We start from the raw sequence: 13,255 nt of genomic DNA, 5'->3' as shown, positions 1-13,255 counted from the left end.
CACAGCACAGTCGTATAGAGGTTAATGTACTTACATTGTCAGCTGTAATGGGTCATAGAGTAAATGTGTCTTTTTGTCAAATCTGGAAACAATGATTTTCTACAGTATGATGCGTCACTAATAGTGCTACAATAAGACCTTGATAGAGTACGGCTTTGTTCAAGTTGCGCGCACGCGGAGCGTCCCGCTGTTTGCCCTCCAATCACAGCGCGCCCTCACTTAGCCCCTGTCCAATGGGAAATACGCGCGTGCAGGTGGCGGCGCGGTTATCAGCGGCTCCGGCTCCGCGAGCATCATAACACAGAGTCAATTTACTGATGTGAGTCGAGCTAATGCGCGCCATCGAACGCGGTGATATCTCCAACTTCCGACCGCGCAACGGATTGCGGATCGCGGCTCAGATAACACTCACCGAACTAAAGACACTTGTGACCGGGGGCTCGCCCGATACTCGGGCAGATATTTCTGTTGTTCCGCTTGTTTCAAACTTTTGTTTCTAGACTGATCAGCAGCGCCTCGTCTTGGAGTTGCATTGTGGGCAGTTGCAGGTGTCCCGTTGGCACTTCGTTTAGTGTTTTAAGATTTTGTTTAGTTTTTACGTGGTTCATGCACACAAATGTTAGCGGTGGGGCAAATGGATGCTAACAGGCAGAGTGCTTTCGTGTTGAGTAGCACGCCACTGGCTGCGCTTCACAACATGACCGAGATGAAGAGCTCGCTGTTCCCCTACACGCTGCAGAATCCCGCGGGCTTCAAGGCTCCTTCATTCACCAACCTCAGCTCACAGCTGCCGCTGGGCACACCGCACGGAATTAGCGATATACTGGGACGGCCCATCACCACGGCGGGACAACTGCTCTCCAGCTTTCCGCGGATAAACGGCTTGGCCACCACCGCCGGGATGTACTTTAACCCCGCTGCCGTATCGCGCTACCCGAAGCCGCTGGCGGAGCTCCCGGGCAGAGCGCCTATCTTCTGGCCCGGAATGGTGCAGAGTTCCCCGTGGAGGGAGCCGCGAATGCCCTGTCAGGGTGAGGAAACTATCTCAGCTATCTTTTCACACCTTCTTTGTTTGTTTTTTTTCCACAAAGTCTAATCTGCTAATGCAAAATCGATTTCACCAGGATTTCGTTGTTATTGTTGTTCGTTTTATTTTATTGAACAGAAATGCATTGCATTCAAAATTTCATTTTTTAGACACAAATGAACACTGTAAAGAATACATTTATGCCAACCCTTCAACTCCTCAAGAATTCTTACCTAAAAAAAAAAGGGCAGTAGAATTGTTTACATTTATAGCTGTTGGTATTAACTGAGCATTTTGTGACTTTAATAGTTGTTGTTATTATAAGACATCTTGGTTAAGAATAAATAGGAGATATAACCTTATAGTCACAATGTGGTGGTGTTTTATGTTGTTCTTGTAAGTAACCTATTATACCAGTTCGTGTCCACTTTATAGGCTAGTGACAGTACTGATTGAAACCAAGGCCTCTGAATTTACCATTCTTTAAAAACAAAACTTACACACTTAACTAAGACAGAACATTTTGTCTCTTTCAGCACAAGCAAATATAATGTTGGACAAAGACGGGAAGAAGAAACACTCCAGGCCAACTTTTTCAGGACAGCAGATTTTTGCGCTGGAAAAAACCTTCGAACAGACCAAATACCTGGCCGGGCCGGAAAGAGCACGCCTGGCCTACTCACTGGGAATGACCGAGAGTCAGGTCAAGGTGTGTAGAATTCCGATTTGGAGTTTAATATTACAGCTAAAAATTCAAAATAAATAATGCATGCGAATATGATTTTAAGTCTGGGCGAGTTTTTTAGAAAATATAGGCCTGCGCACGAAATAATTAAAGTTATAATATTAAAATAGCTATCAAAAGGTATTATTATTATTATTATTATTATTATTATCATTATTATTGTTTATTATTCTTATTACTGTTTGTTGTTGTTGTTGTTGTTGTTGTTGTTGTTATTATTATTATTATTATTATTATTATTATTATTATTATTATTATTATTATTATTATTATTATTGGTGTTGAGTTGCAGTGATGAATATAATGCATGTAAATAAAGGTTTAGCATTTACAACAACATAACAATCAAACTAATTGTGATTGGGCGTTACTAATTCAACTCGGTCCTATACATTTCTTAACATGTATTCTTGCGTATAAAAGTCTTTGAAGTTTCAGGACCCAGCAAATACTCTCCAACTCTCCCTGCAAATGATCTTGTAATGTATTAATGTCTCTTCATCAACAGGTCTGGTTTCAGAACCGGAGAACCAAGTGGCGTAAGAAGCACGCAGCGGAAATGGCCACCGCCAAAAAGAAACACGACTCGGAAACGGAGAAGATGAAGGAAAGCTCGGACAACGAGGACGACGACGAGTACAACAAGCCGCTGGACCCCAACTCAGACGACGAAAAAATTACGAGACTGCTGAAAAAGCACAAGTCTGCCAGCCTGTCGCTCATGAGCCCGAGCAGCAGCAGCTCGGACACGTTGTGATGCTGAGCACAGACTGTTTCTCCAAAAGCTGAGGAACGTTCACAAACTTAAAGCAGGGTACACAGGGGGGCTCAGAGCCTCCCACTGCTGCCGCAAGAGGAACTCAGATGTATATATTTTCTACCGAGTAAATTATGTTATGAAGCCGCCCAAAAGGACATGGCCAATGTGCACTCATCTCCTGTGGCAGAAACCTCATTTCTCTTCCTGTCGCCGAATAACCAAGTCTATCACTACTTCTTCTCCGACTTGGAGAAGTCTTACTCCGAGTACAAGTCCACCGGCTGTAAATGTTCATGTAAATAGGATTTGTTCTAACAGTTTTAACCGTATCCTCTCCGGCCGGCTCTTTTCATTTAAAAAGGACTCTAAGTTTTAGGGCTACCTCTGTAAAAACAGATCCAGATGGACTGGAGGGTTAAATGCTGAATTAAGAGAATATTATTGCTTCCGTGCTGAAGTAAGAAAACCTTTGTATTATCAATAAATTATTTAACAAGCTTATGTTTTAAATATGTCTCAATAGATTTCATTTCGTTATGTCTTCAAATGTTAGCACGATTAAGCTAGTAGTTTGCCTAATTTATGCTTTTTATAAAGAACAGTAGCTGAGACTGACAAACACTCAAAGTCATTAAACTTTTTGGTGTCTTGCTTTCAAACAAATTATCAGCTAGAACAACTGATTAATAAAAACAAACCGTGCAGTATATGACTTTATCAATGGCTTTAGACAGTTATTGCTGAACTGACTGGAATTAAGCCTGTTAGTTTTATTTCCACTCTGAGAAGTGATAAGCAGTGTACATTAATAAGTACATTACTGTGTAACAGATGATACGCAGGAAACAGTTTAATTTACAGAAGTAAGTTGAAGATAAAGATAAATGCTTTTCCCCCCATGGATCATTTAAATAGGCAACCTACAACCTGCTTCATAAACGTCTGGCTACAGATATAGATATAGTCTGTAGACTCAGTGCAACTGAACCCGCACTTTAATCTTAATGAGAAGGATTTAATCTCTATAAATGATATCCTAATTAAATAGGCTATACAGATTTGATTTTTTTTTTTTGGTGGTAAAATTCGCTCAGGACGCTAAACTCCAACGAGAATGGAATAATTTGCAAAAAAGATCATGACTAATTTATTGGAACAAACTTATTATGCACACAGTGAACATTGTCTTCAGGACAACATTTGTCTTCAGGACAAAGAATTCAGAGTCTGAATTTTATTGCACTATTTGAGATGCAGCCATTTTGTAGTGTCTGAATTCCCAGTGGACAATTTATATTCCCTGGATGTTTTTAACCATCATATTATTACCCACAATGCATCGTAAATCCAACGAACAAATGATATGCACGACTCCCACACGAAGTGACAACAATGCATGGCGGTTTGTTTCAGCTCTGACAACTTTGTAAATAAATGTAAATCACATATATTTAGCAACGGCTAAAGTCAACAGAGGCTTGTTAGTTGTGTATTCAATACCGAAAAAAAACCCTCTTTATAAGCTCTTTATAGTATTTTTGTGGTTTCAGTTTGCGAGGTAATTCGAATTGTTTGAACAGATTATGTAACAGGGGTCAGGATGATGTGTTTCCGGAGCACTTACTAATAAAAATGACTAATAATCTGAACCACCATTTTAATTTAACGCAGTTAAAATTACGAAAGACTGTACAGGTGAATAGATTTATTTATTTATTTTAATCAATAGATATCACAGTGTTCCCCAAGTGATTGCTGATATTATGGCCTGCAAGTATTATTATTGTTATTATTATTATTATTATTTAAATATTAGGCTACAACTTAAAAAATATATTTATGCAAATGAGACTTCAATCAAATTAAATGTGTGTGAATTTGCACATTTAATAAAACCAAAAACCTAGTGATTGAAATTTTGTTAGAATTAAAATGTTCACTTCACTATAAAGACACTCAAGTAAAATAGGCTACTTTTAGGACTGCAGAACAGTTCGTTTCTGTAAAGTTTATTTTTGTTCAACCAAGAAAACACCACAGCTTGTTATAAAACGAAACTTTTTTTTTTTTTTTGGGTTATCATTTTAAAGTATAAAAATCTAACGTAACATTTTGGTAAATTCCTTTGTAATATGCCTCTAAACACGAATAGGAATGAACATTAAAATATAATGAACATCAAATCATAAATGCAGATCATCAAGCCACTGAGATTTCTTTTTGAGGAAAATGATTTGTACAATACCGTTTGCTCTCACGTGTTTCCACTTGAGCAAGTTTGGTTCATAAGTTTTCCAAAGGAAACTGACATGTAGCTCTATCACCATGACACCGACACTGACATTTAGGAAACAATCATTTCCGGGATATATGACACATCGGGATTGTGCAAAGTGGGTGGAGCTAAGGTCGTCATCAAAGCTGCTGTGTTCAATATAACGTGCTGAGTTCTCATAATTTACACACTAGTTTAAAAGGCGGCGTGCTATATACGCAATTTACCCAAAAAGTATATAAAACAAGTTACCAAAATATAGTTTCTACTTGTAGTGTATTGCCTTATTATAAATGTGTAGCAGTAATGACAAACACTCAGTTGTTCAGTTCTAATGGTTTTATTGCTTGAAGAGGCCAGGCCACCCATGGAGTTTAATTTCTATCTGCTATTACAGAGGGAACATACCGCATCACGTGACCGGCGGCAAGGGGAGCAGTGTCCAAAATGGCATACTACCGTACTAAATAGCAGGCTACTACTAAACAGTACGTCGGAAATTTTGGCTAACAAAATACATTCGTGTCGTCTCTGTGACGCCTTATTTTCTCCCAAAAACCTCACATTAATGCAACAAACAGGCCTGCAATGTCAAAAGTAGTGGGCTATTTCACATTATAGTTAGCACATTCTTTTGACACTATTTAGTAGGCGTTGCCAGTTTGGGAAACTACTCTTAAGACGACATGAATTTTGGCTGCAAATTCATTCTCACTTACGGTGATTTAAATGAGGAAATAAAATATAAAATAATAAAGAAATCCAAATATCAAACTAGCTGCTTCATACGGGCTGTGAACTATGTAGTGTACTAAATTAAAATCGATATGAGGAAATGTCGGCCGACTGCTAATCGCCATTTTAAAGCTCTAACGAGCGGCGCGAGCGTATTAAAGGTGAAATAGGCCACGTCCCAAACCGCATACTACACCACACTAAAGTGTGTCTCAATATAATGTGGCGTGGTGTTTTGGCACACTGTTCATACCACTAGTACCCGGTTTACAGCGTGGCCCTGAAAAGCGCCGGGTTTCCTCCTATCGACTGCACAAACTCTTAACGCACACCTGTCTGCTGTGTACAATATACTTGGCACCATGACGCAGTAACAAAAGAAAAAAACTTAAACAAATGAACAAAAAGTTTACTTTTTTTTTTTTTTTTAAAGCTACCCAAGCCTATCTAAAATATCACATTCAGAACCATATTATTACACAGAAATAAGTTAGGATAAGAATAATAATGCAATAACCAAGTGAGACTGCTATATGAAGCAATATCTTATATAGCTACTTGCATGGCCTATGACACTGGTTAGAATAGCTCAGATAGGCTACGTGAAAATCATATGCAAAAAAGTTGCACTTCAGATGGCGTGTGTGTTTTAATATATAACTAACTATTCGAATGGTTCAGCTGACAAGCGGCAGGTTTCTATCCATACCTCAGTGTAATCATTTTGGTAAGAATAATAAATTATCTCTTTAAAATGTACAGTATATAAAATGAGACTTGTTGGATGTCAGACGTGGCAGTGTGTGCTGGGCACACGAGTCAGCAACGACAAATCAAAAGAGCATAAGGAAAGAAAGGAAAGGAAATAAAGTAAACTAGTCAATTTTTGAAATGAACTTAAAAACAAATTAAAAAAAAAAAGCTAACCTAATCCAACAGACACCGCACAAGCTTGCCACAAGAGAAAGAAAACAGCACTAAAAACATCAACACCACTATATAATAATCCAATGTACAAATAAACCTAACACTATACATATACAACATTTTTTTTTTTTGCATTGCACTTCTTAAAACATCTTACACAAGATATCTTCTATAATGTAGAGGCATATCTAAAAGTCGCAAGTATTGTCTTTAAAATATGTAGTACTTCTGATTTTCTATTAGAGTTTTGGCAACAAGGTTATGTCATATAAGGGTTGTCCTTTTATGTTGTTTGTTGCTGTGATGGTGTTCTGGGAAAAGGTTGCAGGAAAAGTGTCCAACGAGAGAAGAGAGCGGCATGAGCTGTGTGTGTGTGTTTGACGTTCAGTGTGTGTTCTTGAATCTTAAATCTCTCTTGGGCACATGCTGCCATTTCTATCGGTGTGCTGGCTTGCACTTGTTTCACTACGACTGGTCAGTCCTGCTGAAAAGTCTTATCAGGGTTTTCTGTGGGTGTGTGTGTGAGAGAGAGAGAGTGTGTGTGTGTGTGTGTGTGTGTGTGTGTGTGTGTGTGTGTGTGTGTGTGTGTGTCCAGCTGTCTCAGAGTTTCTCACAGGGTCGCTTGTGGTGAAATCCCCTCCATTCTTTGGCAGCATATATCTAGCCAATTAAAACACACACACGCACACACACACATACACGCACACATGCGCGCACACACACACAGAATAAGAAGTCACACATGGTCATTACAAACTGCTTAAACTCTAATATTATGACGTGATTAAAAAAAAAATGAGAAAACAAAAAATAATGAAAGAAAAAATATTTACCACATCACTGCATGACACAACACTTGTGCTTATTTGCATTAGGTTTACCTGCCCCTGTGGTTAATCGAAAGGACAGGAAAACAGGCTGCAAAACATAGACACACAAAAAAGGAAAGAAAAAAAAAAGGAATCAGTAACAGCTTAGTCAGTTTTGACTCTTCCATGTATGACATGGGATACTTTTAGCCTTTCCCTATATCTAAAGCAGAGGTGACTGTGCTGTTGATGGCTGTGTGGCTCATGCAAAATTTCTCCTATTGACCTGATTGTATCTCACACATACATACAACACAAATGTTCAGCACACAGAGAGCTCTCACGGTCTCCATGCACAATTTGGTGTCATATTAAGAGTTGGTCAAATGATTTCCCATGAATATCAACATTTTACCACCTTAAAGTGTCATTATGTGCAACACTATGTTAATGTCAGCATGTAGAAAAACTTTCTGATGTCTTTGGTTGATAAGATAAAAATGACGGATGTTTAGGAGGCGAGGATAATTCAGGCTTTATCATCAGGATGACATAATGAGGTTAATCAAGCATAGATGGAGATGAATCTTTTCTGTAAACTGTTTCTGCTTACCATTTGTTTTCCTCCTTTCTTTTTTTAGGAAGCAAAAATGTTAAGCTAAACTGGCAAACTCAATGTAAATTTGTTATAAGACAAATAAAATACAGAAATTCAGCCATTCACAGTCAAGACTTGCAGACTCTTACAGAGACTCGTGGACACACAATCCCAGCCATATATTCTCAGTCAAACTTGCAGTCACAGGTGCACAGACTCCTCCCCCTAGTCAGGCACACAGACTCCTCTCCATAGTCAGGTGCACAGGCTCTCTTCCCCTAGTCAGGTGCACAGACTCCCTCCCCTAGTCAGTCAGGCAGGCACACAGAATCCTCCCCCAGTCAGGCACACAGACTCCTCCCCCTAGTCAGGCGCACAGACTCTCTTCCCCTAGTCAGGCACACAGACTCCTCCCCCTAGTCAGGCACACAGACTCCTCTCCCTAGTCAGGCGCACAGACTCTCTTCCCCTAGTCAGACGCACAGACTCTCTTCCCCTAGTCAGGCACACAGACTCCTCCCCCCAGTCAGGCACACAGACTCCCTCCCCCTAGTCAGGCACACAGACTCCCTCCCCTAGTCAGTTAGGCAGGCACACAGACTCCTAACCCTAGTCAGGCACACAGACTCCCAGTGAGGATCACAGATTCCCTCCCAGTCAGGCAGACAATCTCCCTCCCACACAGACAGACTCCCAGTCATGCACACAGACGATCAGAGAGGCAAAAAGAGTCTGAGTCAGGCACACTAGCTCTCAGCTCACTTGTGAGTGACAGACCTCCAGACAAACTCACAGTCAGACACAACACAGTCAGATTCAGAGTAGGAGATGCATCACAAAGACAGGGTTACATACCTTGTGGTCCCCCATACAGACATTGGGCCCTATATTATCATATGTTATTGCCTTCTCCTCAGTCTCTGGCTGTGAACAATAAGTAAAAACAAGCACAAAAAATTAAGTAAAACAGTGCACAAGTGCATAAACAGTGCCTTTTGTCATATGAGCACAAACATGTTGGATATATTACCCAAATAAATTCCAAATTAGCTTGGGATATTGTGAAGTATATTAGCTAAAGTGGTACACAAAATACAAAACATTAAAATGAACTTATTTTTCAATTTTCCATTTTGAACTACTTGCAAAAAAACATAAATGCACACACATTAACACATGAACCATACATAAGTCAAATTTCATCAGAAATTTTCTGTTTTTGATGGAATAAAAATGTACAAATATTTTATTTCATTTTTATTATATATATCATTATATATTTATTTAATTATTGTATATATTGTATGTGTTCACAGATCACATTTCATTTAAGATTTAGTAGATGTTGCCCTTTGAAGAATTCTCAGTCACTGTAACTAGAGATCATATATAGTCATCTGAAAAAATAAGTACACCCCATGGAAATTGTTGGCTTTTTTTTTTTTTTTTTAGCTTTTTCAATTATTGATTCTAAAGAAATATTAACAGATGTGATATCTTTCTGTGAAAGTAGTAAGTACACCCTTGGCTTCAGAAGCTAGTATTACCTCCTTTAGCAGAAATAACTTCTTGTACGCGTTTTTTGTATAATTGTCCACCAGGCTTGCTGGAATTTGTGACCACTCTTCCATGCAATGAATTTGCTGGGACGGCCAGTCCTGGACAAATTGGCAGTCGTTTGAAATCTGCGCCATTTGTAGATTATTTTCCTTACAGTGGAATGACGTATTTCAAATAATTTTGAGATCTTTTTAAATCCCTTGCCAGACTTAGAGACATCCACAATTTTTTTTGTGAAGGCCTTACAGAACTCTTTAGATCTTGGTCTAACAAAGCGAAAATCAGACACTAGATATGAGTGGGGTATAAATAAGACCTCCCTAAGCAGGTTCTAATCACTGGCACCCATTCTTGAACATCAAATTTCATGGATTTGAAGGTGTGATAAACTTACTTATTCCATGTGACTGATCTGTTTTGTTTGTTAATTTAAAATGTGAAATTGTCAAATGTCAAAATGTCAGTTTTATGTGTCATTTGATAGAGTGTATCACCTTTATTAATAGGCACTGTTTCAAAGAGGATCAAACGTTTGCTTGCCTAAATATAATTTTTAAAAAAAATCCATGACTGAACATAGAACGTATATGTGATAGTAACTGGGAATACATCAACATTTCTACCACCAAAATGTTTCATCCAATCCAATGTTTTCATCCGCTGCTACTTAGGTACTAATAAAATATATATACATATATTTGCAGTGCACTTGATTTTCAGTTTTCTTTATTTCATGCATATTTTAATTAGTTGGTGGTTTCCAATAAACAGCTGGTAACATTTAGATGCAGTGAAGCCATATCATTAATTGTGACCAAGTTAAGCAAAAAGTAATTTAAGAAGAAAATTTTAATCTAATAGAAATTCTGAGGAATGGAGCATGCTGTATGAATACTTATGTATTTACACTCACTGAGCACTTTATTAGGAACACTATACTGGGTAGGGCCTCCCTTTGCTCTCAAAACAGCCTCAATTCTTCATGACATGGATTCCACAAAATGTAAAAATATATATTTTTTTAAAATAAAAAATTCTATCCTAAGCTCAGAATGCATCACCACAACTAAAAAGAAAATTGATATTTTGAATAGAAAAAAATATAATCTTAATCTTTCTCTGACAGTTCTATACAATCAAATATCAGGAAGCTTGTATAGTCTATATTGCATTTTTCAACCTGAACTAAAAGCTTTTTGAATACACACTCTCAAACTCTGAACATTACAGTTGACCTGTAATCTGGGAATGCTGAGATATGCTCAAACAGAAAAACTTGAGGGCTTTCGAAGCACAAAATTCATTCTGAATGAACTTCAAACCAATAATACAGGAGCATAGAGGCCATCATTGCACTACAATCTGATAACACAAACACACACATCCCAAACGCAGATACACTAATGCTACCTTTCCATCTCAGGCTACGCTTCAACATTCCCATTTGTGCGCTAGGGGGTTTTGCTACTAGCGGCACAGATACATTCATCAAAAAGATACTTGATAATTTACAAAGGCAGCATAAAATTGTGGATTTTCGGGCTGCGTAATCTTTAGACAGATAAACAAATTACGGTAGGGGCCAGGTCTGCGGCGATGCGCACGCTTCACCGAGCCTTCATTATGGTGCAGCGTGCGGAAGCTCCTCAACCCGCCGCTGCAGGCAAACCTTCAGCGTGTTAGGGCTCGGCAAGCAGAAAATAACACGGCACAGAGCTAACGGAGCACAGCATGATCGATGACGCTGCGCACAGCTCTGTTTACGGGTCCATGTCTCAACAATCTGTACCACTTCTGCCTTCGAGAGAGGGAGGGAGATGGAGAGAGATACATAGGGAAAGGGTGTGAGTGAGAAAGAGAGAGAGGATGAAATTAAGGAGAAATTAAGAAATGGAGAACTACAGAGAAAGAAAGAAAGAGTGACAGAGCTAGAGAAAAAAGAAAATAGACATAAGGGAAAGACTCAACACGCCATAAGCTTATGCCATCTAATAAAGGATATCTAAATGAACTACTAATGAAGTATGTGAGTTAAGAACTATTAAGAAAACAAAATGTGGTGTTAACTAGCTGGTGCTTCGCACGTGTTTTTCTGTAAAGGGTTTCATATTTTGTATGTGGGGAAAAAAAAGAATTAGGCCAAAAGCCAGCCTAATATGCCCCTCCCTCCAAAATCCTTTCCACTGCTCATGATGTCCATCATTATCATGGCTAAATGTACTGTCATATTAACAAAGTAACATCACGCAACACATTTTTAAGAAGTGTTATTAAAACCGGTTTTCTTAAACTGTTCTTTCCCCAAGGTCCTAAAACGGTATTGTATTATTCCATACTTTGTCATAAATCTGAGTGAATAGGACAAAATAACCCAAAGTGATAACCAGCAGAGGCTGTAAATAAATAATAAACAAAATATAAAAAAAAAAACAAAAAAAAAACTGTAACTGTAAATACACAACATAAACTTATAGAGTAAAATTAGAGAATGTAAAAACGGATCCAATAGTTAAGTGAATATGACATTTGGCATTTCTTGGCGATTTGTGTGTGTGATGATCTTTGGGTAAGTTTCGAACAGAATTTAACTGTAAGAAAATGATTTCATTTGAACAGAAATAATTAGTCTAATGAAACAATACCCTGGTTGGTAGTTGTGTGATGGGGAGAGATAGCTATTCCGAGGGAACTGACAAACTAAAATGACTAAAACTAATAGACTTCTACCAAACATCAGTGGCAATGCTGCTCTTTTGCCCCCACATCTGTTAGAAATGCTTGAGATCAAGACAAAAAAAAGCAAACAGAGTGAAAGATGGAATGACAGAGACTCCATTCAGACTTGGTACAGTAGGAACATCTGTCTCATGTGATCGGATCACAAGTGGACAGCAGTAAGTACAGGTCTGAATGGGGTCAGATGGCGCCCGTGATCCAATCACTCACACCACTTGTAGAGGTGGACTGGAACATGTGTTCATGAGTTGTATGCCTGGGTTGATTTTCTAGTCTAACACCTGGTTGTTTAGCCTACATTGGTTAAATCAATATATTTAAAACCTGCACTATTGGCCATGAGAAGTGTCATCTATTTATTTATGACAATATATGAAATAATACGAGACAATTTTATACACTTGTGAAAGAAATGCTTAAGGAAATGACATCTTTATTACTACTTCATTAAGAAATACTGTATGATGTTACTTTTGAATAATACAACTCATTTTATGATGGTCTTGATGTTTGACTTTAAAATACTTGTCATTTATAGGGTTTGAAAGGGACATGTTTTGAGTTTGGCAGTGTATATGCAGCTATCAGACAGAATTTTCATTTAACCACACAATATGAGTAAAGTAGTTTTATCAAACAATCTAAGTGTCCAGTAATTTAATTAGAAAACACTGTTCTACTGCTAAATATAAACAATTAGCTTGAGTTTATAGGGGCTACTTTTTCGTTAAAGTGATATTGGGTTGCTTTTGGCAGATCTGGCAATCCATCTAGTTATGAAAAATTATTATTAGAGGTCCCTAAAGACGCATTTGTGGTGCATGGCAATAACAGGTGTGAATGGCCTTCCATCTCAAAGTACACTTGTGAGCAGATCATGTGTGATGGATGTTAATGCCAAGTCTAAACCAAGCCAGAGAGAGAAGGACAGAGAGCAGCTTTTGGCCTGGCTGCCTGCAAGTTGACTCAGAGAGAGCAGCCAGAGTAACAGAGATCTGCCCAGCTCGATGGAGACTTATGAAGCTTTATAAAGCAGACACGTGTGCCTGGCACTATATGAGAGCAGGCCTGTATATTCTGCCA

At 38.4% G+C, this 13,255-nt stretch overlaps 2 protein-coding genes across 2 annotated transcripts in view; one reads left to right on the top strand and one right to left on the bottom strand.

The window, feature by feature from the left end:
* The first annotated feature begins 277 nt into the window (after positions 1–277).
* On the top strand, positions 278–3,042 carry nkx6.2 (NK6 homeobox 2). Its single transcript, XM_017464168.3, has 3 exons — positions 278–1,031; positions 1,564–1,736; positions 2,281–3,042. Exons 1-3 carry the CDS (start codon positions 617–619, stop codon positions 2,527–2,529), a joined length of 837 nt encoding a protein of 278 aa, XP_017319657.1. The 5' UTR covers positions 278–616; the 3' UTR covers positions 2,530–3,042.
* Positions 3,043–5,128: 2,086 nt separating this feature from the next.
* Positions 5,129–13,255, bottom strand: part of LOC108263413 (inositol polyphosphate-5-phosphatase A) — a 176,130-nt gene continuing 168,003 nt past the window's right edge. Inside the window, exons 14-16 of the mRNA XM_017464167.3 lie at positions 8,732–8,800; positions 7,303–7,387; positions 5,129–7,129 (exon numbers count right to left, since the gene is read on the bottom strand). Coding sequence (XP_017319656.1) covers positions 7,307–7,387; positions 8,732–8,800 — 150 coding nt within the window. The 3' untranslated portion in view covers positions 5,129–7,129; positions 7,303–7,306. The remainder of the gene's footprint in view (positions 7,130–7,302; positions 7,388–8,731; positions 8,801–13,255) is intronic.

The sequence above is a fragment of the Ictalurus punctatus genome, chromosome 3 (assembly GCF_001660625.3).
Source record: "Ictalurus punctatus breed USDA103 chromosome 3, Coco_2.0, whole genome shotgun sequence".
Classification (NCBI taxonomy): domain Eukaryota; kingdom Metazoa; phylum Chordata; class Actinopteri; order Siluriformes; family Ictaluridae; genus Ictalurus; species Ictalurus punctatus.
Note: the sequence above shows the minus strand (reverse complement) of the source record. Positions and strands in the feature narration are given on the sequence as shown.